Raw genomic sequence first — 27,397 nt, forward strand, 5'->3', positions numbered from 1 at the left:
GGAAGGAAGCAAGAGGAATTCACAAACCATCCCAAGATGACAGGAATGAGGGAGGAAGGTGGCGGTCACTGAAAAAATGGTCTTGACTTCTCATATGACACTGATTTGGCAATAACTCACACAGATAGGAGTGAATACATGTGACATTTGATAGATTCTACTTTCATAAGGTTTGGCTTGTTGGCCAGGTATTCTTGGCCGCCTTCCCAGGACACGTATAGGCTGCCACTAGGTGGCAGTAAGTTCCTTAGTTGCACGGTGACCCACTTCCAGGAGTGTGTGCTCCATGCTTCTTCTGAAATTGACGCCACATCTGAATACTGCACCCTTTTTTTTGTTGTTGTTGTAAATATATAAAACGGCAAACATTAAAGCCCAGAATTAGATTTGCCTTTTTAAGAGTAATATTAGAGCAAAAGAAATATATTTAGTACCTTTCTCACTAATCTCAGTTGAGCCAGTTAATCTCAGTTAATTTTAGTGGGATGTTGGACAAGCTACTTAACCCCTCTATGCTTTGGTTTTCTCTTTAAATATTAATAGTTCCTGCTTTGTATGGTAGAAATATGGTAAATAATCTAGCAAATAGTAAAAGTTAATAATAATTCCCAAACTTTACGGATGCTTCAACCAGTATGATACCATTTCTTACATTTTGTTTTCAGACCCCGGGAAAACTGATTTCAAGATACCCTTGGGATGTCTTTTTACCCTGGCTTCTCTGTCGAGGCCAATTCTGGCCGAGATGCTCACATTGGGCTACTAAGGTTCATTTAAGGGGTCCCTTTGTCCTTCTGGTACTCCTGATCAGTTGTGGTCTGCACTGGCCCCCTAATTCCTCTCCTTCACCCAGAAAAAGCAGGGAGCAGAATGAGTACCTAAGTACCTAAGATCTTGGGAATCAGAGGAAAGCAATATTTTAGGAGAAGAGAAGATGCTCTTCTCACCCCTTGTTACCAGTTACTTGTTAACTAACCAGTTAACCAGTACTCGTGCCAGGAAAAGATGAATTTTCTTAGAGGCCTATTTCTTTTCACACAATATTTTGAATAACATTTAAATAAGGCCCTTGAACATAGATTTGAAGTGACTTTGTGGCCATGAAAAATAGGAACAATAGTACACTGAAATAATAAAAATTGTATGATGTTAATTAAACAGGACTTGAACACTTTTACCAGCAGAAAGCTCTGAAAAGCTATGCAACTTATTTACATGGACATGATTTATAGGTTCACAAGTTAAAGAGCTCAGGACTTCAACTCAACCAAGGCTTGAATCCTGATAGTGTTATTATAGGCACTGCTCTGGGCCTCAGTTTCTCCAATGGACAAAAGGAACTATTACTAGTCTCATTTAATGAGGGCCTACAGTGTGCCAGATGCCTTATTTAGATACATTGAATACATTTTCTTATCAATGGGACAATATCCTGAACTAGAGATCGTTATGTAATACACATTCAGTGTTATTGTGAGAAATAATCATGAAGGCAGGAAGACTGTGAAGCCTCTGGCATAGGTACTCAAATGTTTATTTCTGTCTTTCTTCACTTGCTCTCCCCTCAAATCCATTAACTTTCTTGGGTTGCTACTGTATGGAGTTGGTAGTTTACTCTGCAGTTCCCCTGAGGAGTACTAAGTTCCAGAAGTTCTGGGAAATCCCTCATTGTTGAGAGGCTAAAATGAAGGGTGGGGTGGGGGTGGTCCTGTTTAGCACTTTGAGATACATAGGCCCCTAGATGAAATACGTAGAATGTGATGCAGTGCAAGAGTCGTGTTTAATGACTAAGAAACTAGCAGACATTTGCACTTCTCTATCCTTTTCCCACTCACCATCACATTGGCTGATCTATTTCTTTATGAAAACATTTGTTACACCCATCACAGGTGATGCCTGATGCAGGATTACAGATGTAAATAATTGGATGAGAATCCTGTCTTCAAGAGCTCCTAGTCTAAGAGATAGGATGACATGTAAAGGTAGAGACCTATAATATAAGGCACTGTCTGTCGGCTCAGGACAATGAAAGAGGACATATAAGATGCTGTGAGAGCTCAAAGAAGAGAAGTCATTTTGGAGTTGTGGACAGAGTAGTGATTGTGGAAGTCTTCCTGTAGGAGGCAGCATTAATGAGAACTATGTCAAGAAGTATTTATGGAGTAGCTACTGAGTATCCTGTCCTGGACTTGGCAGATAGGAGGGTAAGTTTGGGATGTGTTAAGAAAGGAGAAAAATCACTCATTTGGTGATTCTATCATCAAACCATGCAGTGACATTGGGAACCAAACCATCAACATGATAGATGTTCCCTCAGGAACTTAAAATTAGTAGGAAAGACACAGGAGAAAAAAAAAAGATTACTGACAGGTGATATACAGAAACAAAGAGTGCCAAGATGTTGATAGGATGAGCCAATCTTACCTGGGTGATCAGTGAAGACCTCTCTGAAGATGGAAGGTTTAAGCTGAAGCCTAAAGGACAAGAAGGAGCCAGCCATAGAAAAAGTGAGAGGAAAGGGAACAGTACGTGCAAATCTTTGGTATACTTGAAGCATTTCAAGAAGCCAGGTGTGACTGGACCACAGCAAGCCAGAGGAAGAGTGATAGATGAGATTGGTGGAGCAGTCAGGAACCAGTCCAGGAAGGCTTTGGGAAAGTTAGACTTTATATCCAAGTACAGTGGGAAGCCACTAGGATTTGGAACAGAGGAGACACAATCATCTGGAAAACAGATGTCCACTGCGTGGTGGGATTTGGGGGGTGGCGGTGAAGGGTGGAAGGGGCAAGAAGAGATACAAGAGCAGTGGCAGGGAGTGCAATGTGCAGGGACCAGTAGGTGTGATGGGAGCCACTGAAGACCATCTGAGCCACTTCCCAAGCCCAGCTGAGTGAAATCCAGGACCAGCTTCTGAGCAGAGAAGAGGTGTTATAGCTGGGTTTTAGGAAAAGCCTTCTGGGAGATAAAGAATGTTTACTTTTAGCATTTAAAAATTGCTGTAGGGGCAGCCCAGGTGGCTCAGCGGTTTAGCGCTACCTTCAGCCCAGGGCCTGATCCTTGAGATCCGGAATCAAGTTCCGCGTCAGGCTCCCTGCATGGAGCCTGCTTCTCCCTCTGCCTGTCTCTGCCCTCCCCCCCCCCGCCCCTCTCTCTCTCTCTGTGTCTCTCATAAATAAATAAATAAAATCTTAAAAAAATAAAAAAAAAATAAAATTGCTGTAGTAGCCAATAAAGGATGAACTGAAGGCTTAGGGACAGGGTGGAGGTGTTGGAGGAGCTGTGGGAAGAAAGTCCAGAGAGGGAAACAGTGTGGGGTCAAGGAGGAATCCAACAGGGCTGTAGTATCTTTGGCAGGAGATATTTCCAGCTCATTCATGCTAGGGTCTCTCTGAAAGGGTGAGACCCCTGGGAATAAGGGGAAGAGTGAAGAGTGGCTGATAATTTTTATCAGACCAAGGCTTGGACAAGTCTCTTCATGTCTCTGAGCCTCACTTTCCCCATGGATCTCTGAGGTGAATTGAGTAAGGGAGAATGGCCAGAGGCTAGACTCATTAGTTAAGGCCCCAAACCGGGATATTTCTGTTCTCTGCCTGAACAGCCAGGTGGTGGTAAGGGCCGCTGTGTACTCAGGGAAGGCTGTGTCAGCTGGTGGGTTCTGTGGCTTGTAGAGGAGCCCAGGGGAGGGCAAGGCCCCCAGGCTTGAGGTGAAAGGTGACTCAAGACTGGTTTCAAAAAAAAAAGCGGGGGGGGAAGTGGTTTCAGGGAACATCTGGTTGAGCATCTGCCTTTGGCTCAGGGTGTGAAGGGAGGGTCCTGGGATTGAGTCCAGCATCCGGCTCTCCAGAGGGAGCCTGCTTCTCCCTCTGCCTGTGTCTCTGCCTCTATGTGTCTCTCGTGAATCAAATAAAATCTTAAAAAAAAAAAAAAAGACTGGTTGCAGCCCACTTTCCCAATTGCCCAGTTCTTGACAGCCCTCAAAACCCCTGGTTACTGCCGCTACCCTGTGAGGTCTGCGAACGGCTGGGATTGTAATCTCCATCTCACAGCCGGGAAACAGGCTCAGACAGGCGAGGCAATCAATATCTGCGTAAACCATAGGCAACACCCTAGTGTCAGCGCGGGTGGACTGGTGGACTGGAGCTAGATGCCAGGGTGAGAACTACAACTACCAGAATGCCATTCGGAGAGGGGGCAGGAACCGGAAGTGAGGCCGGAGGCGGGGCTTGACGTGCGCCGCGGAGGCTGCGTGAGGTGAGGGGTTCAGGTACGCCAGGGGCTCGTTGCGGGGCGGGCCTGGGGCTGGAGGGGTCTGGTTTGGGACTGCCACCTCGTGCGTGGGCGGCACAGTCACCGGGAAGGTCCTCTCGACAGTCTTGTGGCCTCGTGTCCTCCACCTTCTTGGTGCTTTCCCTTGCCGCCTCCCCTCACACTAGCAGCCTGTAGGAGAGGCGGGGCCCACAGGTGGGGTACTCTCGGGTCGGGGGTCTGGGTGCTCTAGTGCTGAAGGTGCCAGAGGACTGGAGCCAGTTTCCGTGAACTAAATTTTAGAAAATGAGAAAAGCGTGCAAACAGAGGCTGGCCCATCACTTAGCGTCCAGGGATATGCTCATCAGGTGGGACTTGGGTGAGGAAAGATCTGAGGCCAACTCAGAGATGGGGAGTGGGGTGGGGAATTGATCAAGTCAGCAAGTATTTATTGAGCGTCTGTTATGTACCAAGCCTTTTTGTAGGCATACAGGGTAGTGGACAAGGCAAACAGAACATCTGCTTACATGATAGACATGGAGAAATTCAGATAAAAAGTAAGTAAAACATGTCAGATAATGAAAATCAGAATAAAATGAGGCAGGTAGTCATATAGTTATCTAGGGGAAGAGCACTGGAGGTAGAAATGAGAGCAAGTGCACAGCCCTGAGGTGAGACTATCCTTGGTATGTTAGGAGCAGCAATTAGACCAGAAAGTGCAGAGGACACTTGATTGGGGGCGGGGGGGGGGGGGGGGGGGAGGCAGACCTTAATGATCAGTATAGGCCATTGTAAGGATTTCAGTTATGTATATAAGTGAAATGGAAAACACTGCATAATTGTGAGCAGAAGGGTAACATAATTATCAAACATTTAAGATGATGCTTTTCATTCTGCAAGGCTCAGTACTGGTCACTGAGTGTGTGCACCTGAATTCTTTATCGTCTCTTCCCTGGAAGAGCTTATAATGTAGTGGGGAAACAGACCATCCATGATGCAAGGCTGAGTCAGATAATTGGAGCCCTGTGAAGGCAGAATGGACATCATTCTCAAATCCTCAGCATGCACTGTTATGTTGGGTGCTTAGTAACTGTTACAGGATTAGTAACTAATTGAGAAACTCCAATACTCAGTACTGGACTGTAACAGAGGCTCAGAAAACATCTTTTTTCTTTTTTGTAAGATTTATTTATTTGTTTTAGAGAAAGAAAGAGCGAGAGCATGGGAGAGGGGCAGAGGAAGAGAATCTCCAGTAGACTCCAAGTGGAATGCCACGCCTGACACGGGGCCCAATCCCATGACCCTAAGACCATGACCTGAGCTGAAATCAAGAGTCGGATGCTCAACCGACTGATTCCCCCAGGCGACGCCAGAAAACACCTTTTTTTTTTTTAAAAAAAGATTGTATTTATTTATTCATGAGGGACAGAGACATAGGCAGGGGGGGAAGCAGGCTCCTCGCAGGGAGGCCTATGCAGGACTCAATCCGGGACCCCAGGATCACGCCCTGAGCCAAAGACAGACATTCAACCACTGAGCTGCCCAGGTGACCCCAGAAAACACTTTTTAATGAAAAAATGAAATGCTAAAACTGGCCATAGATAACATCTCACACAGATGATATCTGTGATGTCCAATTTCACATTTGTTTTCTGAGGATCAATAGGTAGCAAGCTTCTAGTTAATATTTACTGAGCTTCCATTTTGTGCCAGACCTTGTGCTGGCCTCTAAAGATACAAAGATGAAGAAGATGTGGTCCCTGCCCAATCTGCTATATTGCAGACTCTTCCGGTAGTGATTGGAATTGCCTTCATTGGATTTTCTTTTCTTTTTTTTTTTTTTAAAGATTTTATTTATTTATTCATGATAGTCACAGAGAGAGAGAGAGAGAGAGAGAGAGGCAGAGACACAGGCAGAGGGAGAAGCAGGCTCCATGCAGGGAGCCCGACGTGGGATTCGATCCTGGGTCTCCAGGATCGCGCCCTGGGCCAAAGGCAGGCGCCAAACCGCTGCGCCACCCAGGGATCCCTGGATTTTCAATATTGCTGTATCCCAGTTTCCTGAGAAACATCCTCAGGGACTATAGGAAGTTGAAGAGGTCTGAGATACAAGGAGGGGAATAGGAAGGAGGAAATGGGGATGGTAATGGTAAAATGCAGTTTCGTTTAACAACATTTATTCAAACACTGCTGTTTGCAAGGTTCTGTACTGTGAGTTGTTAGTGTTTATGTAAATATAAGTACACAGTCCCTCCTGCAAAGGAATTCAGTTTGGTGGGAGAGAAAACATGAGCATAGACTTTCCAGTTTTCTAAACAACAGTGGAAAACTCTACAGCCCCTCCAGCTACTCCAACACTGGCTCTCTTTTCTCCTTCCAAGCCAGACTTTTTGAATGAGCTATCTACATCCATTGCCTACCAGCCATTCCCCAAAAGGCTCTGGCAAAGAGGAGGAGCTCAATGAATATTTATTGACTGAATGAATGGATAAACAGATAAAGATACAAGATGCTGTGGAGTTCAGAGAAGGGAAAGCACTTGGCTGTTAACAAACTGGCATTCATTTAACAAATTGATGTGTTTTCTCACCTTGATAACAATGAGGTTTTTAGGTATTGGACCAGTTTATCCTAAAGTTTTCATTTGTCCTTTTTTTGAATGCCTAAATGTAGAATGCAGATGATGACTGATGATTTGTCCAAATAAGATTTGTCCAGTCATCTAAAGGAATGGTCATAACAGGTCTGGCTGTCTTTTCTTAAAAATGGTATTTATAATCAACATCGCTGTTCATATGTGAACACTGCAGCACTTTGGAAATGTCTAAGAATAATTGGTATTTTCCACATTTCTCTAGAAATAATATGCAGTACTAAATGTTATGTATGCCATAAATTCATAGTGATGCAGTCAATGGTATAACTAAATACATTAAAATTTGTACTGAGTATTAAAGGATTTCTAAGCAAAAGTAAACGTTAGCTTATACAAGAAAATGAACGCAAATTTCTAATCTTTAGTTTTGAAAATCTAGAATGTAATTTACTTGGCCATCTTCAGGAATATATCTGGTGGTCATATGTTGTTCACATGATATGTGATGAAAACCCAAAACTTCTCAGAAGCTTACCTTTTTAGAAAAACTAATAGAATAACACCAATTGGGGTTTGAACAGCCTGTATTTCATGTATAGTTGTTCCATGTCAGGTAAATGAATGTGTAGTTCTTGCACCAGTCCTGGCATGTAGTGTTATCCCATCTCATAGAATCGGTGACAAAGAGTTAAGTGTTTTAGCTATTACCCCACTACTCACATGTAGGAAGCTGAGAAGCATGGCTAAATCCTAAGACTGCTGTTTCCACTACAATAACTTGTGATGTCTAAATGAAAAACAAAACTAATATTTGGCCTGATTTTGAGCATTTGATGGAGTACAAGAAAAAATGAGCTCTACACTAGAAATGATTGCTAGGAACAGGAACTGCAGTCAAAACATTAGAGAACAGGGGCATCTAGATGACTGTCGGTGAAGTGTCCAAGTCTGGTTTTGGTTCAGGTCATGATCTCAGGGTGGTGAGATCAAGCTCTGATCCTTCAGTCAGGCTCTGAGCTCAGTGGAAAATCTCTACCTCTCACTCTGCCCCTCCCCCTGCATGTAAGCTGCATGTGTACATGTGCTCCTGAGCTCTCTCTCAAATAAAATAAATACAAAAAAACATTAGAAAACAAAATAGACACTATTCGGCTCTGTAAGGGGTAATATTTATACAGTTAATGTAAATGCAATTTGTTGGTTTACAAAACTTAGAAACAACCAAGGGGATAGACAAAGCTCAAAAGGATTAAAAATGATGACACAACACAATGTAGAACCTGTCTTGAACATGTAAAATTAAAGTTTCTGCTTACCAAAATTGGAACATTGAAGGAGGAAGAGAGAGGAAGGGAAAGATAAGGGTGTTTTTGTTCAGAGCCTAACCCTGAGATTGTTGAACGAGAAGTTTAAAGATATTCTTATTAAACATAGTAAAAATATCTTCTGGTAATTATCATGACAGAGGTATGGTATTAGACTTACCTTCCTATAATTGAAAAAAAGCTGTGAAATTAGACAGGTTATATGAAGAGACTGCTTTCAGGCATTGGACAATAGGCAGGACAAGACTGTTATCCTTGAGAGAAATGAATTTGAGATGGATTATAGGCCTAAATGTAAAAGCTAAAATTATAAAGCTTCTAGAAAGCAACATAGGATATCTTTGTGCTTTTAGGGTAGGCAACGATTTCTTAAAGGACACAGAAAGCATTAACTATAAAAGAAAAAGAATGATCAATTAGACTTGATTAAAATTTTTAATTTCTGGTCAACAAAGAGCAATGTTAGGAAAATGAATAGGCAGGCCACAGATGGGGAGAAAATATTCTCAAATACACATATCTGAAAAAGGACTAGTGTCTAGAAATATGATTAACTTCCACAGCTCATTAATAAAAAGATAATTTTAAAATGAGCAAAAGACTTGGTCAGAAATCTTACAAAGATATATTATGAATGACCAATAAATTGCCTGAAAAAGTGCTCAATATCATTAACAGTCAAAAAAATGCAAATTAAAACACAACTCGGTTCCACTACATAAGAATAGCTAAGGGATCCCTGGGTGGCGCAGCGGTTTGGCGCCTGCCTTTGGCCCAGGGCGCGATCCTGGAGACCTGGGATCAAATCCCACATCAGGCTCCCGGTGCATGGAGCCTGCTTCTCCCTCTGCCTATGTCTCTGCCTCTCTCTCTGTGTGTGTGTGACTATCATAAATAAATAAAAAATTAAAAAAAAAAAGAATAGCTAAGATTAAGAAATCTATCAACAAAAAAAAACAATAAAAAAAAATAAATCTATCAACAGCAAATGTTGGTGATGATGCAGAGCATCTGGGAGTCTCCTTCATTGCTGACAGCACTGTAAAATGGTACAGTTACTTTGAGAAACTTTTGGCAGTCTTTTATGAGTTAAATGGGCAACTGTCCTATGCCCCTCAACTCTGCTGTTAAGTACTTAGCCAACAGATATGAAAACATACATCTACAAAAATACTTGTAAGAGAATGTTCATAGCAGCTTTATTCATAAGAGTCCCAAACTGGAAAAATCTCAAATATCCATCAACAGGAGAATAAACCAATTGTGATTCGGTCATAGAATGGAATTCCACTAATCAATTAAAAGGAATAAACTTAATACATGAAGCAACATGTATGAATCTCAAAAACATGTTGAGGGGGAAACTGTCAATATCACTGGTTGAATCCATTTATATGATGTTTTATAATAGGCACAGTTAATCTATAGTTATAGAAAAAAAAACAATGGTTGCTTTTGTGTGGTTGTGGGAATGGGATGGAGATTGACTTGGAAAGTGCAGAAGGAAAGGAACTTTCTAGAGTGATAGAAATGTTCCATATCTTGATGAGGGTGTGAGTAACACAGGCCTTATGCTTTTATCAAAAATTCATTGAACTGGTATATTTCTCCCTCACACACATTCCTGAGCTGTACCCTTAAAATCTTTGCATTTTACTGTATCTAAATTATACCTCAAAAAAATTTTTAAAGGTTGGTGTAACAGAAAAATTAAGAGGTGATTTGAATTTTTTATTTTTAAAGATTGTATTTATTTATTCATGAGACACAGAGAGAGAGAGAGGCAGAGAGAGAAGCAGGCTCCATGCAGGGAGCCCGACGCGGGACCCGATCCAGGGTCATGTCCTGGGCTGAAGGCAGCGCTAAACCGCTGAGCCACCCAGGCTGCCCAGGTGATTTGAATTTAAGTGTTTCGTAGGGAGTTGATATAATTCAAAGGTGATGATTTAAGAAGAAATGGAGAGCATAGGATTTCATGTTAAGGAGTCAGTTATCAAATGAACTAAAAACACTTGGTTAACAAGTTGCCCCTAGAGGTGAGAGGGGTTGGAGTGAGGATCATTACCTTTCATTATAAATAGGGCTTCTTAAAAAAATTATATGCATGAATCATATTACATAGATTTACGTTTGCAGAGATAATACTTTTCCAAAGATGATGGTAGCACACTGGACTCAGAGGAGCAGCCAGAAGCAATGGACATATCATTCCTTGTGACACTTAGCTATAGATGGGAGCCATTTTTTTTTATGTACAACATTCCCAGGGATTTTGAACAGCACTTTGAAATTATGGCATTGGTTAAGTGTGCCATAGCAGTGGTTCTCCATATTTTCCTACCTCAGCACTTCTGATGGATATTAATATTCTCAATGATGACCGTGGCTTTCAGCTGCAGTGATACTTAACTGAGTTGGGAGAGGGAATAGATAGTTTGGAAAAACAAATTGTGAAACATCACCAGCAACCCAGAAGGATTCTTGGTTGGTTTCAGGAAACTCATTACCATTTTTTGGCTAGCTCTTATTCTCCTAGGATATTTCTAGTACTGGACTTTGCATATAGTAGATACTCAGTAAATGTTTGCTAAAGGAATAGTTTTGAATATAAACTGAAACATAATGGAGGAGGTGGCTTTTGCTATTTCTGTCCCGCCCTCAACTACTACATGGATTTTGAAGAGCACAATAAATGACTGGATTACCTGTGCCACTGCAGCAGTGAATAATCGTTGATTGCTTGGAGGTGTCAGTTTTGTTTGTCTTCTAAGAAGTGGATTCAGTCCTTAGTACTAAAACATTTCTGTGCTGACTCATTTCTCTGGAAGACACAGATGCTTTTGTTTGAAACATCTGTGTTAATATTTTCCACACTTTTACTCCTTCAGCAACACAGTAACACTCTTTGATACCTCTGTAAGTGAAATAATGTAACATCTCACATAATTATGCCTTTTTCCCACCTGGGTGAGAAGGACAGAAGACTAAGCACATGGACTGGAAATTGGAAGGGAGTGCTCAGAAAACAGACTCACACTTGCTGCAGGAACAAGAAGTCATCCTAGAGGACACAGGTGAAGATAGCATCTCTGAAAGCTTCCAGCTTCTACAGATCGATGTGGAATGTGAGCATCGGGAGGTTGAGACGCTGCCCACAGGCAGTGCAACGTGGTGCTCAGTAAGTGCAGCGAGTTGCCTGGCCATTGGCTTTGGGATGATCCTATGTCCCAGAGTCCCCTTGTATAAGGGTAGGTACTAGTAACAGACTAGGAGTGAGTTTGGCATATTCCAAAATTGGATGAATTTCCTGCTAACTGGTTTAAGGTTTCAGTTCCACTTGCTTCATAAGAAGAGTAAATAAAGCTCAAGGGGAATTTTTGATACACCTTGGAAGGATCAGGAAATCTAAAGTCTGCTTTAGGCCCTGTCCCTAATACATTTACTTTGGACACATCACATCTCTTTTTCTGGGGTTCTGCTTTCTCTGAACATAATCCAATCTTTTTCTAATATCTTTTTTTCTCTCCTAACTTTAAATCTGATTTAAAAAAAATAATTAAGTAACTTTTGAATATTCATTTTCCATGTCAATGCTTACAAAGTTCTCAATTTTGTTTTCTGGATAACATAAGAAAAATGTCCAAAGAAAACAGAGACACTGGGAAAAGATAGTTGCAGCAAAGAAGAGCAAAAGAAAGCAAGAAAAAGAAAGAAGAAAGGCCAATCGTGTAGAAAATTCAGGTAACAATACATCAATACATCAAATTGCTGGTGTAATCATATTTATGTCTTAGCAAACTGGTATCTGCATGTTCCTGGGAGAGTGGGAATATTGTTTTTAAGTAAAAAACATCTTGGAGGTAGAACCTTTCTATTTTGTTGGGAAATAAAGTATCAAAGCAGAATTTAGGCTGCCTTTCACAAATCTAGTGCACCTATGTGTTTATGAGCTCAGAAGCAGAAGGAATGACAAAATCAGCAGCTAATGTTTACCCAGTGCCTTGTGCTGGGCTCATTGCTGAGATTTTTACATGCATTACCCTAAGGGTAATGCTTTTATTATCTCCATTTTGTAGGTAAACTGACTGAGGCTCAAAAATTAAATAACATGCCCAAGATCATCTAGTAATAAATGAATGGATTGAACTCTGATTTACACCTGGCAATGTGCTCCAGAGCCCACACTCCTCCCCACTCTGCTGTACCCAAATGAACAAATACATTGCCTGAGTTTCAGGTTTCTCTTTGTATGCAAAAAGTACTCAGTTGGCTGGGAATATTTCTTTCTTACTGAATGTATTCCTTTATTTTCCCACTTTTATTCCTTTCTGATAATTTCACTCTAGGCATCTGCCCCCAGCACAGCAAACGTTTTCTGAGATCCTTAACGAAGGAGAGACTTTTGGAAGCCAAACACTCAGGACCAAGACTCTGTATTGATCTGAGTATGACCAACCACATGTCTAAGAAGGTAGGACATCCATTAAACTCTGAATTCCTGCTCACATGAGGGAGGTCAATGACCAGTTCCAGCTTCTATAATTCCATAGTAAACCAGCAAAAGTGTTTAGTTTTTTATGCATTAAGCCACTCAGTTCCAAGATGGCTGTTGTTTTGAATCAGAAAGAGAATAGATAACTTCTAGTTTAGTTTGCAAAGTTTTATCTTATCTTCTTTTCTGAGCTGTACACTGTTGCCTCTGTGTTCATGGTGTCCCTAGTCTAGATGGGGCCTTTTGTGTTCAGTTCACCAGAGATGAAATCTGGCTTTCTACTGGGAAGAGAAATACTTGCCTGGTTGCATGTTGTGAGGACATGCCCTGGTGGAAGGTCTTCCTACAATGTATGTGTTTTAATGGTTTTCCATTCACCCTATTGTGAAGGAGAGATTCCACCCTAGACTGAAAAAAAAAACACACTTGACATTGGACAGATAAGAGTGATAGCAGTTTATTAGTCACCTGTACTCAGCCCAGGGAAAGGATGACACTGCATGCCATGTAGGGCCATAGAGGGTTACACTCAGGAACAGATGGAACAACCAGGGGCTGTGGGAGGCAGGCTTTGTAGTGTCATGAGCCTGGGGTACCCCCTTGGTTCCTACAGGAAGATGTGATTGATTTGCTGGGAAAAGTTCCTAGGCTAGCAGGGAATTGAAACTCACTCCTCGCAGATAAGCAGGAACTATGCCTGGTCCCTTTGATAGAAACAACTCTTTAGCTAGGGCACCTTATTGAAGGGAGCAGAATTGGGAGAACTTTCAGTTGAGTTTTTCAGGGCCCACCTGGTTTCACCAGATGTCTAATTAACACACAGTGGTGGGCCTTCATTTTAGGCCTTCCACCACAAAACATATTTTTCTGTTTGTCAACATCTCTTGTTGTATGTGCTGGTGTTTGCATGTTTTTCAGAGAAATTAGAAAGACTGAAGATCTGGGGTTCTTACATGGAACCTCTAAGTATAGCCCTCTGAAAAGGTCAACCAAGAATTTTCTACTGTTTATAGTAATTGAGGTATCAGATTAAATAAAACCCAAAGTGTTTTTTCTTGGGCAGCCTGGGTGGCTCAGCAATTTGGCACCGCCTTCAGTCTAGGGCGTGATCCTAGAGACCCAGGATGAGTCCTGCGTCGGGCTCCCTGCATGGAGCCTGCTTCTCCCTCTGCCTGTGTCTCTGCCATTCTCTCTCTCTCTCTCTCTCTGTGTCTCTCATGAGTAAATAAATAAAATCTTTTTTTTTTTAAGTGTTTTTTCTTTTGAACCAAATCATGCCAGATTGTTTAACTACCTTTCTTAAGGGTGTTGTCTCTGAATCAGGAGGGAAAGTTAAAACTTCCAACCCTAGTAAATCTTCCAGAGTTAGGGAGAAGCTGCCAAGTTTATCTGATGGAGTATTAGAAAATGTATAGTATTCTGACCTTGTTAAAGTAAATAGTAAATAGTATATGGTAAAATTTTAGATAGGAGCTAGAAGAACAATTCCATATATCATATATTAGATATATAACAACAGGTCCAGAAGGAGGGAGAATGCTCAGTCTTTGCATTAACCGACTATTTTTGGGCTAGTGTCATTACCTTAACTTTGATCTCTAAGGCAAGTTCGGTGGGGTGTAACATGCAGGCCCACATATACATACTAGCTCCTAGAGTAAAAGGAGCCCTTCTGTGATCCCTGGGTGGCGCAGCGGTTTGGCGCCTGCCTTTGGCCCAGGGCGTGATCCTGGAGGCCCAGGGCGCGATCCTGGAGACCCAGGATTGAATCCCACATCGGGCTCCCGGTGCATGGAGCCTGCTTCTCCCTCTGCCTATGTCTCTGCCTCTCTCTCTCTCTCTCTCTGTGACTATCATAAGTTAAAAAAAAAAAAAAAAAAGTTAAAAAAAAAATCCACCCTAATCGCACCTCTGTCTGCAACAAAAAAAAAAAAGGAGCCCTTCTAGTTTATGAGATTTCCCAGAGTAGCATTCAGTGAACTTACTGAGTAACCATTTCTTGATAATGAATTTAGAAAGAGTGGGCATGTTTCCAAGCTAAGTCATCGGCATTTCTTTGAAGGAATTAAGTAGACTGGCTGGACAGATCCGAAGGTTGTATGGTTCAAATAAAAAAGCTGACAGGCCATTTTGGATCTACCTCACTGGATTCACAACAGACAGTTCCCTCTATGAAGAGTGTTTGAGGATGAATGATGGATTTTCTAGTTACCTGGTAAGCCTCATTTTATGTCTTATTTGAAGTGTCATTTGAAAAGTAGGTTGTGTGCTAATAGTACATTTTTAAAACTTTTTTATGTTTTGATATAAAAACGTGTGAAATATTTGTTTTCACTATTGCAATCTAAAAAATGTTAGAACCTCTTATCAGTTCTTATATTTCTAAACTTTCAGCCTTCCACTGCATTGGTGATTGAATATTACCAGTCTCTAGGACTGTATTTTGTATCTTGCATATTGTATGGTAGCCTGTATGCTCCAGGAATGATTGGGGAAAATGCCATGACTCCTTTCTTGGTTATAGTAGTACAGAATTAGGGAACAGGAGTTGTGGGGGAAGAGAAAATCCCTGTGGAAGTAATGTGGATTCAAGAGGAGTTTTAGGGAATACTCAGTTACTTTTTACATCTTTCCCTAGGGTCTAATGAATGTAGTGATTGTAATGCAGTCAGTAGTCCAGATCACTTCCTAAGATGTGCCACTGAATATGTCCTATGTGTTTGTGTTATATAGCTGGGACTGGACTGTGTGAACTTTCCCAGGGAGGTTCACAGAGGCAGTGAGCGTGCAAAGTATCCTGTACGGTCCTACACTGTTAGTTGTGGTCACTGTTACCGTCTTAACAGTCTGTTCTATAATACAACCATTTCCAGCTTTTCTTCTCTACAAGTGTTTTATGATTCTTTTATGTGAGCCCATCAGGCCCACTCTTAGGGCTGCGACAGGCCCACACTTAGGGCTGCAGAGTTCCCTTGCTTCCCCGTCTTCATGCCTTTCCTCCGTGACTCTCCCCACGTTCAGTGCTTCTTCCTTTTGTATGTATCAATCTCACCTCTTCTCAGAAACCAAGTTCCAGCCTTCCCTTCAGTAGAAGGTCATCCCTGGTATTGTCACTCCCTCATCTATCATCCTGGGACAGCCTTCCTATACATCTGTTAGGGCCTCTTGTTGCTTTGTCTCATTTTGTAGGATTGAGTGTCCTTTCTGCTTCCCCTCCCCAGCTGAGCACCTTCTGACAACAGATTGTCAGACATGTATCTCCTTGATGCACATAGGGGCCATACCCAGCAGAATAGATAGATGCCTGGTAACTAGTTGCTGCAGTGTGGGCTGCATCTTAACCTAGTTCACACTACATTGGATTATTTACATTTTTCAGCTAGACATAACAGAGGAAGACTGCTTTAGTTTATTTCCTCTGGAAACCCTTGTGTACCTGACTCCTGACTCAGAACACGGTATGTACTTGACTGCATGGATTCATGTAGCACTTTGTTCTTAGCCCTTGTTTGACTATTCTCTGTGTCAGAACTTGTTAAAGCCATCCAAGGCGTTATCAAAAAAAAAAAAAAAAAAAAAAAGGAAAGAAAAAGGAATGAATATTAATTGCACATGTCTTATGGATGGATACATCACTATGCTTTCCATGTTTCCTACAATGTATGCACAGCTGTATAGATTTGGGTCTTCAGCCTCGGCTGGACCTTGTGAGCTACCTGGTAATCTTTCCCAGTTTCCCCAGTCAGCTCCCTTCCTTGGCCCTTCTTGGGTCAATGTTAAACACATATTTTTTTCCAGAAAATTGACTAATTCACATAATTTTCAAATTTATTGGTATCAAGTTGATCTTAGTTTTCTTTTCTAATTATTTCACATTCCTCTGTCATTTTAATTTTGTCTCTTTTCTGGGTCCTCATGTTGATTTGAATCAACTACCTTTTTTTCTTGATCAGATATGCCAAAGCTTTGTCTTTTCAGAGAATTAACAAATCTATTACCTTTTGGTTTTCTATTTCATTAAATTTCTACTTTTAATCATTAATAATTCTTTGCTTTTACTTTCTTTGGATTTAGAAATTATAAAACCGATTTGATCTCAATGGCCTTCATTTTTTCATTAGCTCTTGAAGATATTGATCTAAACAAAGTTTACATCCTTGGTGGACTTGTGGACGAAAGCATTCAGAAGGTAAATGTACATTTCAGACCTAACAACTGTATTTTGAAAAGTGGGGCTTACTTTCAGAGGCAGCTGCCCTATCATAACCTTATGCAAAAGGCCTGAAAACTCAAGACTAGAAAGAACCTATCCTGCCTAGGTTGACCCTTCTACTTGTGAAGCTCCCTGTCCTCATCAGCATTAGCAATCCTGACCTGACAGCCCAGTTGGGAACTGGAATGGGAATGTTTGGTAATTAGATAAATAGCCATTGTTGAGCTCCTTTCTTCTCTCCTCTTTTTAGTTCGGCAAGGGTAATTCTGATAGGATATTGACCAATGAAATATTGACTCAGCATTCTTACCAGCTATTTGTTCTTTGTGGGAGAGGAGATTGCTCCTTCTTAGGCCATCTTTTCTGCTGACATAAGACTTATTTTATAATCTCAACATCAGTAGGACAGTCCAGATTTCTTTTGAATTGGAATTTTATTGGAATGGCCTTCTTGTGGAAGAGCCATTTTACTTGCTTGGTGTGTGGCCCTGAGGGGATGGAATTAGGACAAATGAGTGAAAAGCTCAGAGAAAACTGAAAATTTGGCTATCAAGAATTTCCTTTTAATTTGTACTGTCAAAATTAGAGGTTTCCCCAGGATGCATGGAACTCCCTTTGACAAGGATTGTCCATTTGAGGACAGAGCCCACTTAGGAGGGAGGCCATAGAGGATACACCAAGATTGGAAGGAATGTTTAGAGTGGAATGGTTAACTATTGAGGCCCCTTCCCAACCCAAGGATGTTAATTATCCCAGTAATCTAAACCTTTCTCTTTAATCCTCAAATTTTAAGTAGGTAGATGATCTTTCCAGAGCTTCTTACAAGATAGCAAATAGAATTTAAACTTCAGTTCATGACTCAGGGACATCTTTAAAGGGATATTAGTTACTGTACTCCGATCCTAAATGGCCTCAGATGGGGGGGGGGGGTTGGGTTCTTATGACTCTTTTCTGCAGTTTTCAGAGCCTTTTTAATTGGGCTGTGTGCTCTCATGCCTTAATGCTGTCTTGTTGTCCATGGTGTATCTGACTTGAATCCTCTCTCTTTTCTCTAATTTGCTGTTGCCCAATGGCAATGGGCTAAAAACTCCAGATATCCAGAACTGCATCTTACTGAGTTAGGGTCAGGAGTGTTCTGATTGATTAGACTTCTTGAACTTTTGGATACAGATTGTGGCTGCAGATAGGCCTCTCTTTATTTCCTTTTTGATTGTAAGTAGCAACTAGTGGATAGATGACTCCCAAGGAAGTGAGATGTTTGCTGCACAAGCCATTTCTCACATGGAATAATATTCTGCATTATCTGCAGTTCCTTCCACTCTGCCATAGGCTACTGATATTTTTTTTAAAGATTTTATTTATTCATTCATGAGAGACACAGAGAGAGAGAGAGAGAGAGAGAGAGAGAGAGAGAAAGGCTGAAACACAGGCTGAGGGAGAAGCAGGCTCCATGCTGGGAGCCTGATGTGCGACTCGATCCCAGGTCTCCAGGATCACTCTCTGGGCTGAAGGCGGCGCTTAACCACTAAGCCACCCAGGCTGCCCAGGGTGCTGATTTTTAATACACTTTTCATGTAATTAACGATTAGAGATGGAAATTGGAGTGGTGGTAAATGGGGTTTTTCAGCTTGTTATACATATTACAATGACAATCTTTGTCATTTTTAAAAGGAAAATATTTAACTGTGATTTACAGAAGGTGACATTTCAAAAAGCCCAAGAACATTCTGTCAAGACAGCCCGCTTGCCAATCCAGGAATACATGGTCAGATGCCAGAATGGGAAAAACTATCATTCAGAGATATTGGCCATCAATCAAGGTACTGCTGAATGGCCTACACTTGACATGTGTTATTTCTGGTGCTACTTCTTTGCGTTGTGTTGAAGTATAAATGGCCCTTGAAGCAACCCTGACTGACTGATGTGCTCAGATTTTATTGCATACACTTGATGACGGGTATTGTGGCCTCTCAGAGGCATTTTTCATTTTCTTCCTAGATCCCAACTATGTTAATGGTAGTTGAAATTTTTCCCTTGGCCTAAAATGCCCTGTATTCAACCCATCATTCGACAGTGAATTCCCATTTGTCCTTTAGAATTCAGCCTAGGAGCGTCTCGGCCTCTGCTTGCCCCCTCTCAGCCACATCAGGGGTCCCCCTTGGTGTTCCCATTGTACTATTTTCCTCTCAGTGTTGCAGCACTGTCGGTAAAGGTTCGTATCTGTGTAGGCTGAGGTCCCTGTAGGCAGTTGGGTCCATGTGTGCTGCAGCGTAGTTTTGTTGAATGAAATATTCCAGAACACCCTTTTCCTCATTAGTCCTTTATTAGTTCTTTTTCCTCAGTGTGGTCACTGTTTTCTTTTTACCCTTCTAACAGTATTTGATATCCTGTCCACATACTTTGAGACTCAAAACTGGCCTGAAGCACTGAAGAAAGGAGTTTCTTCCAGGAAAGGCTACGTTCTTCAGAACTCAGTGGAATGATGGACAGCCTAAGGAGCTGCAGGAGGCAAAGCTGCTGGAGGTGCTTTGACAGAGAAGCAGAGCAGAGGCTGGCGATGGCACACACTTGCCTTTACCTTGACATCCTGGTTCTTCCCTAGAATATAAATTACTAATAACAGGGACCATATTTTATGCTCTTTTCTATCTCCCATAGTGCCTGGCTCATGGGAAGAGCCCAGATATATATTGACTAAGTAAAAAGTTTACATAACAAGGAATTAGCCCTAAACTATATGGCTTTGGATGTATTAATTCATTTTCTATATACCTATTTGTGAAATATCTACTCTTTAGAGATAGCTTAAATAATTGTTACATCAAGTTTAATTTTCACTCAACTGTCATCATAAAGTTGTAGCACTTTCTCTAGCCTCCTCTGATGCTGCTCATTTTCCTCAACTCAGTAATATGCCTGACATGTTTCACAGGATTGACCTGTCCTAACCTAGCCCTGCTTTAAGTCCCTGTAGCACTTCATTCCCACCTTTGGCTCCTACCGTGTCTCCCCTGCTCTGAGTGTGGGAGTGGAGGCTTTCTTCCTAAAGTAGCCTCCTAATAGGACACTTTGTGGGAGTATCTTTGTATCCCTTCTGAGCTTTGTACAAACTAGATTCTTCATATATATTTGTAACTAACGGGTCAAACTGAAAAGCAAAACCACAGTATTTAAGTCTAACTTAAAAATAACCAGAAAGTACATTGCTTCTGACGCAAGCATGTTGGATCACCTCTCATTACATAAATCTCAGTGATCCCTTCTCTCATATCTTAGTTATGTACAGTTGCTTCAGTTACTCTGACCAGTTTGGGTTAGTAAACTTGTAAGCTAAGTTGTTAGCAAATTCAGAGAATGTATTCTAGATCTCAAAAGAACCAAAACGTTACTCCTCCGCTCTGTCCCTTCCCCATCAGAATTTAATTCTTAAGGAGCTATGATCACCTTATAAATTGTATCAGTGTCCTTTTCTTAAAAACAGCCAATCTTCAGGAAACATCTTTGGGAATATATAATGCTCCTTGTTCTTTAGCACCATATTAAACGAGTTCTATAATCTTTGTCATCCAAAAGGGCCCTCCTATGGCTAGGCTTCAAGGATATCTCATACTCTCAGGGAGGTCTCTGACCCCAGAACACTGACCTGAATCATCTGCCAGGCTTCATTTTCACCTCTAAAGGCTTAGCTTAAAACACCAAACAGCATGGAAGAATTTCCTCTCCAACTCTATCACCTCTACCATTTTTTAAAAACCTAGGCATCAAGTTTTGGACTTGGCTTCAGAGATCCTCATCAGTGTTATTTATAAAACATATTTATAGGGACACCTGGGTGGCTCAGTGGTTTAGCGTCTGCCTTTGGCCCAGGGCGTGATCCTGGAGTCCCGGGATCGAGTCCCACGTCGGGCTCCCTGCATGGAGCCTGCTTCTCCCTCTGCCTGTGTCTCTGCCTCTCTCTCTGTCTCTCATGAATAAATAAAGAAAATCTTTAAAAAATTAAAATAAAAACATTTATTAAACAACAAAAAGCTGGACATACCCAAAATATCCTATAATATGAAAATAATGAAATCTATTGCCTTTTTAACAACAATCACATAAGAAATAAATGTTGTTCAGACAGAGTATATTATAAAGTAGTATAAAAAGTAGAATCCCATAATTCCAATTTGAAAAAAATTCACATACACTGTGTCCATAGTGTATTTGCTTCTTTACGTATTCTATATTTTCTTTGATGAACATGTTTTACTATTATCAGAAAATAATTGTTATTTTAACACTTACTTTGGTTTATTATAAAAGCTGCCCTTGGGCAAAACTAGAGGAGTTAATGCCAAATAAATGATCATACTTTTAGTAAACTTTATTGTAAAGAAAAAATACATCATTATTTTATAATGATTTTTCTCACCCACAAGAACATGGGTGGCAACTAGTAACATTTTTATAAAAATATTTAGGACTTTGATAAGACAATATGTACATTCACATTTTGTCTTCTGAAAGTTTAATGGGGAGAGAGTCCCCTGAAAAACTTTTCCCCAGGAAACCCATAGTCTCTTGGGTCAACTGACCCATGAAAAAATTCCATCTAACTTTCTGCCAATCTGGAGAAGATCTGTTTTCTTTGATCTGCTGTCATGTGTTCACAAGCTTCTAAAATGTTTGCCAAAATTAAGGTCTGCTGAATGGTCTTTGCCTTAACCCATATTCTTCCATTCATCCCAAATACTATCTCGAGTGGGTAGAGTTTTCCCACTTCCTGTAGGATTTCACAGTCTGGAGCCAAGAGCCTAGTAAGGAAATGGAAAGAAAATTAAATTTAAGAAGTGTGACCTGACTCTCTTTTAGAAGAAGACTCCTACTTTCTGGACAGTTCTCCATAGTTACTCAAAACCCCATCAACATCATCCAAGAATAAGGCACATGACATTTGCTGCCCCCTTTCATCCAAGCACACTTAGCAGTATACCACAGGTCACAACAGTGGATTATCCTCTACAGAGAAATCAAACTCCTGGGGCACCTGGGTGGTCAGTGGGTTAAGTGTCTGCCTTTAGCTCAAGTCATGATCCCAAGGGTCCTAGAATCATGCCCCACTTTGGACTCTCTGTTCAGTGGGGAGTCTGCAGCTCCCCCTCCCTCTGCCACCCTTCCTACTCATGGTCTCGCTCTCTTTCAAACAAAATCTGTAAAAAAAGAAAAAAAAATTAAATTCCCTGTGTCACCAACTTTATAAAAACTGTATAAAGTTCTTCCCCAATACTGTCAGAGTACCTTAATTCTAGGCTTTCGAATTCATAGCTTTTTTTTTTTTTTTTTTAATCTATGGTGCTAAAAGAACAGGTTAAGCTTATTTCCCTGACAATGTAAGTTATTCCCTGGTATTAAATTCAGTACGTGGAGAGAAGCACTGACTTTCAAACTACAAGGATGCTGCTTGGTTAATAATGCTTCTCTGTCTTGAACTAATTGTCCAAATCTGCAGAATAAATAACAAAGAGAGGCATGCAACGCTGAACTCTGAAGCTCAGGGGTTCTAGGAGTAAAGATTTTTTAATAGGTAAAGATTTAAACATCTAACAGAATCTATGTCTGGGACTATTAAATCTAGTGGGAGAGAACAGCAGGAGCCTTTTTTTTTTTTTTTTTTTTTTTTTTTTTTTTTTAACAGCAGGAGCCTTAATGAATGCATGCATAAGCTTGAAGAGCACATCAGCCTACCTGCATCTGGCCCCCATTACTAAAAAATTTTGATTTTATACAATTGTAAATTGCTTCTATATTCAAATGACTTAGGAGGAAAGGCCAGTTTTCCTATTTGGAGGCAGTATATCAGCTGTAAGACAGCAGATTTTCTGGGAGAGAAAGCCAGACTCCACATCAACACAAAAACTACACTAGATACATGTGAACTTAACATATTCACATGAAGAGAGAATGGGACTAAATGCAGGAGTTTAAAATGGACAATGATTTTTAAATTTGAGGAAATTTAGACATTGTTACAAAGAGATCAAACCCCAAAGATGAGACAACTTTCCAAAAAGGTAGAATTATAAAAGAGGACAGGTGAGCCAGAAGGCATCAAGACTTACTTTCTAATTAAGCCCAAAGTCACTTTAAAAAGCAGACCGTCCTGTCCAATCACACCCATTCCACTGGCTCGTCCACAGCTGTCAATGCAGACCATCTCTGGTTCCATATCTTTATTAGCAACCACAAACTGGCCATAGATGAGATCTCCAATCTAAAATGAGAATTTAAAACAGTTCATTTCCTCTCAGCAAATCACTCTATAGGTGCTGTTACTGGTTCTTTCTCACAGGCAGCAATGTCAGCCATCTGTATTTCTGTGACTAAGGGACTGTTCTCCAGAATACCCAGTCAGCCTGGAGTTGAGTCTTTAAAAAGGCAACATGAGGAAGTGTGCCCTCCTTAGACTGGGAGCTATCTCAGAGACAAGAGAACATCCTCAAAGGTTACACCATCCAATATAGTAGCCATTACCCACATGCAGTTATTTAAACTTTCATTTAAATTAATTACAATTAGACATTTAAAATTCAGTTCATCAGTTGCATCAGCCACATTTCAAGTGCTCAACAGCTACATTTGGCTAATTGCTACCATACTAGTCCATGCAGATATAAAACATTAGTGTCATCACAGTTGTTCTATTAGCACTACTCTAGGGAATTACTGAAGACTGATAGAAGACACTCCTGCCATGCATATTAATCAAAGCAAAATGAACAATGGTAATTCAGTGATACTTCATGCAAAAGCTCATAGATGAAGAAAAAAAAAAAAACCCTCATAGATGGGGTGCCGGTGGCTCAGGTTATGATCCCAGGGTTGTGAGATCAAGCCCTACATTGGACTCTGCACTCAGTGTGGAGTCTGTTTTAGATTCTCTCTCCCTCTCCCCCTCCTCCCATTCTCTCTCTCTCAAGTAAATAAATAAATCTTTAAAAAATAAAACCTCAGAGTTGAACTTCAAAATGATGAAACAAAGGGAATGGAGGAGAATTAACTTGTTCTGTTGTGTATCTGCTATTAGTTGGTGACTGGCAACTAAAGAGAAATAAAAATATTCTTTGTATTTTAGAAGCATTTGGTCGTGGAGGGCAGTGAGGATGTACATATAAATAACAAAGTTCATTTAAGACTTTTTAGGTGCTAAAGTTATAAGAAAGGTGACTGTTGATGAGGGATGGTGTTACCGAGGTGGTGGTGGTTAGCCTGGTTCTCAAAAGATGAGATGTTCCATAAGCTAAGGGGACAGAGCAATCCAGATAAAGGGAACAGCACGAGCAAAGGTACAAGAGCAGGGACTTATGAATTCAGTAGTGCTATTAAATAGTTTGAGATAGGGGGACCTGGGTGGCTCAGTGGTTGAGCATCTGCCTTTGGCTCCAGTAGTGATCCCAGGGTCCTGGGATCGAGCCCTGCTGATGCAGGTTCCCCACAAGGAGCCTGCTTCTCCCTCTGCCTAGCTCTGTGCCTCTCTCTGTATCTCTCATGAATAAATAAATAAAATCTTTAGTTAATAAATAAATAGTTTGAGATAGTTCAAGCATAGATACAATTATAGACAAGAAAGGACCTCTGGAGTATAATGCCAATGAAATCTATAGGCTTCAAAGAAACTTTTTTTTTTTCCTCTTTTGGAGAAAGGAGAGTGTGTGAGGCTGTTGGCTTTTGAGAGGGCAAGTGTAGAGGCAGGGATGTTAATGAGGAGGTCACTGACCAAGTCTGGTAAAAAAAAATAGCTAAGGTCTGAACTTGCAATATGGAGACATACAGGGATGAACATGCAAAACATCAGAGACAGAATCAAAGCTGTTGGGAAATGGTGATGTGACTGAAGTTGTGAGATGCCAGTCAATCAGGATGGATAGATGGCTGATATGGCAATTTGCACCATCTACTCCTCCTTCTTCCCCAGCTTATGGTTTACTTCCTTGTCCAGTGGATATGGACATAACAAAAAACAATAGAAAGAACAAATATAACCTTTCAACTCAGTAGAGATGAAACAGCCCCCAATATAGCAAATGTAAAATAAGTATGTGACTCTGGTTAGAGCTGGAGCACTGGAAGGAACTCTTGGACCCCAAAGTGATTACACAGACGCTCAGAGATGACCCCATAGAGCTGGGAAAATAGGTCATGCTTAGGAGACCATTTAGGTAGCCTTTTGGTTATTTGAGTGTTTCTGGATATTCGTATGCTTTTCTTCTTTTTGAAACCAAAAGTTCCCATCATTACCTGCACATTTGGTCTGTTTCTTTTAGTTGCACCTTCAAATGCCAAGTAAGACAAAGAAGCTGGCTCACTCCCTCCAACATCAACTTTGAAAATATCTCCAGACTTAGCTGTCACTATGCCGATCACATGGTCTCCTTTCACGGGGACATACTACAGAAGAAAACAGAATGAAAGAACAGTCATAGATGACAATCATTTCCAAGGTATCTTGGAAGATATCTTTAATAAGTCCTTAGTGGTCATTAGAGTTATTTAAAAAATATTTTGAAATTCAAGTTTACAAATTAATACAAATCAACAACAAATGTGATGTTACTCTCAGTAAAAGAAAAAAAAAAATCACACCATACACTCTCAGGTTTACAGCTTCTAATACTCTGTTCATTTGAGCCAGTATCCCACACCTCTTATTTCCTTATCAGAACTTCCTAGAGCAGGGATCCCTGGATGGCTCAGCGGTTTGGCTCCGGCCTTCGGCCCAGGGCCTGATCCTGGAGTCCTGGGATCGACTCCCACATCCGGCTCCCTGCATGGAGCCTGCTTCTTCATCTGCCTGTGTCTCTGCCTCTCATGAATAAATAAGTAAAATCTTAAAAAACAAAACAAAAAAACTTCCTAGAGCTTCTGCTGGCATATGAAGTCCAATGGTACAGGGGACGGGGTCCTTACAACCAAGAAAGGCTATTTCATTGCTAGACAAACTTTCCCATATTAAAGTTCTTACCTACTCTAAGAGAAATTTAACTCCCTGTTACATCCTCTTATTGAGCCTGGTTCTGGTGCTCCCTGACCTTTGAGACTCTGTAGGCAATGACCCTGTCTCACAATCCCTATCCTCTTAGACGCCAAGATTTCCAGTCTCCTTTGTCTCCTTCTCGGGCCACGCTCCATTTGCTCACAGTCCCTCTGAGGGGAATGCAGCGGTGCGCACAAGATTACGGTGGCTCTGGACCAGCATTCGCAGAGAAGAGGTCCAGGGCCCCATGCAGAGCGAGAATATCCCCCTCACGGCCGTACCACCTCTCCGGAGTCCCCCAACTCACCCGTTTCTGCTGTGAGTCCACCCAGTAAACGCCACCGCCGCTGCCGCCGCCGGGCTCCTTGTGACGGAGGCGGCCGCACTTGGTGACCAGCAGGCGGTCGCCACAGCGCCGCAGGCCCGGGCCGCACACGACGCGCCCCCGGGAGCGCGTCCCCGCATTCAGGCGCAGCGGTCGCTCCCCAGGACCCCCTGGGCCTTCAGCGTCCTCCTGCTCCGGCAGCAGCAGCTCCTCACCGGGGAGCACCACCTGATCCAGCACCGTGCGCGCCGCACGCGCCCGGTCTCCCGGCAGAGACTCGGCCGCAGCACCCACCGCCTCAGCCATACCGCGAACCTCCACACGCAACCTTCAGCTTCCGCTTCCGGCCCCGCGTCCAATCGCCAGCCTGCCCGAGGCGTTCCGTTTCCGGTAGTAGCGGACTATAGGAACCCAACCATCTGCGTCCCTGAAACCTGAGAGCTGTGGGCGGGGGTCCTGCCAAGGTGGCTGCGGTAATATCTCCCGCCCGTCACCTTTCTTGCGGTCTTTCTGCGGATCAGTACGAGAAACACGCGGCTTAAGTCGATGGCAAATACCTCACTTCCGCTGTTTCGGGCTGCACCGCTGGATACAAGACGCTCCCAAGTGTGGTTCCGTGGGAACCTCGACGACCGAGCCGAGGGGCTTCGGGATTGATCCTTTCCTTCCAAGACTCAGCCCTCTGAAGGAAAAGCATTTTCCTTTTTCTAAATAAAACCTGTTTTTATGGTTGCTAGAGAAGATATCAATTCACACTGTGGAAAACAGAGACTAGAAAGAAAATAAGAGGTATTAGTCTTGCCCCCATTTGTCTCCTGCTAGGCCGCCAGATAATTCTGTGTCGCCCAGTCTCTGTCACCTAAATAGATAGGACCTGATGAATCAGTGCATATTGGCATTTTAGTGTGTATTTCTCCGCAGACCTTTTCCCCCTGAAAATATACACATACGCATGCGCATTTTCACATAATTCACCTACCCCTACATGGCCTGGGGAAATCAGTAACTGCAATCAGATTCTTGTAGCTACATTCCTTGAGACACACTAGTTGACCAGGTGAGCAGTTGGATTCCAAATCCATAGAATATCAGGACTGCTCTTACTTGAAATCCAGGTTCCTCTGTACACCAGGATTTCCACTTAGCGGTTGGTCAAATTCCCCAGCAGGGTTGAGAGCTCCGGGGGAC

At 41.8% G+C, this 27,397-nt stretch overlaps 2 protein-coding genes and 1 long non-coding RNA gene across 9 annotated transcripts; 1 reads left to right on the plus strand and 2 right to left on the minus strand.

Annotated features, from left to right (window-relative positions):
* The first annotated feature begins 4,116 nt into the window (after window positions 1–4,116).
* On the plus strand, window positions 4,117–19,744 carry TRMT10B (tRNA methyltransferase 10B). Of its 7 annotated transcripts, XM_077912588.1 has the most exons (10): window positions 4,552–4,613; window positions 4,720–4,802; window positions 11,142–11,344; window positions 11,799–11,907; window positions 12,513–12,637; window positions 14,721–14,873; window positions 16,038–16,116; window positions 16,780–16,847; window positions 18,568–18,691; window positions 19,248–19,744. In XM_077912588.1, the coding sequence occupies exons 1-10, from the start codon at window positions 4,552–4,554 to the stop codon at window positions 19,352–19,354; spliced, it is 1,113 nt and encodes a 370-aa protein (XP_077768714.1). In that variant the 3' UTR covers window positions 19,355–19,744. The 7 variants fall into 7 exon arrangements, with proteins under 7 accessions (XP_077768718.1, XP_077768719.1, XP_077768720.1 ...); XM_077912592.1 differs by lacking the exons at window positions 4,552–4,613; window positions 4,720–4,802 and adding an exon at window positions 4,117–4,264; XM_077912593.1 differs by lacking the exons at window positions 4,552–4,613; window positions 4,720–4,802 and adding an exon at window positions 4,212–4,251.
* A 1,123-nt stretch (window positions 19,745–20,867) lies between these two features.
* EXOSC3 (exosome component 3) lies at window positions 20,868–26,771 on the minus strand. Its single transcript, XM_077912596.1, has 4 exons — window positions 26,192–26,771; window positions 25,149–25,298; window positions 22,973–23,124; window positions 20,868–21,667 (listed from the first exon to the last, which is right to left on the minus strand). The coding sequence occupies exons 1-4, from the start codon at window positions 26,513–26,515 to the stop codon at window positions 21,466–21,468; spliced, it is 828 nt and encodes a 275-aa protein (XP_077768722.1). The 5' UTR covers window positions 26,516–26,771; the 3' UTR covers window positions 20,868–21,465.
* On the minus strand, window positions 22,140–22,966 carry LOC144322477 (uncharacterized). Its single transcript, XR_013388110.1, has 2 exons — window positions 22,556–22,966; window positions 22,140–22,508 (listed from the first exon to the last, which is right to left on the minus strand). It is a non-coding gene; the product is annotated as an uncharacterized LOC144322477 (long non-coding RNA).
* Window positions 26,772–27,397: the final 626 nt, after the last annotated feature.

The sequence above is a fragment of the Canis aureus genome, chromosome 10 (assembly GCF_053574225.1).
Source record: "Canis aureus isolate CA01 chromosome 10, VMU_Caureus_v.1.0, whole genome shotgun sequence".
NCBI lineage: Eukaryota > Metazoa > Chordata > Mammalia > Carnivora > Canidae > Canis > Canis aureus.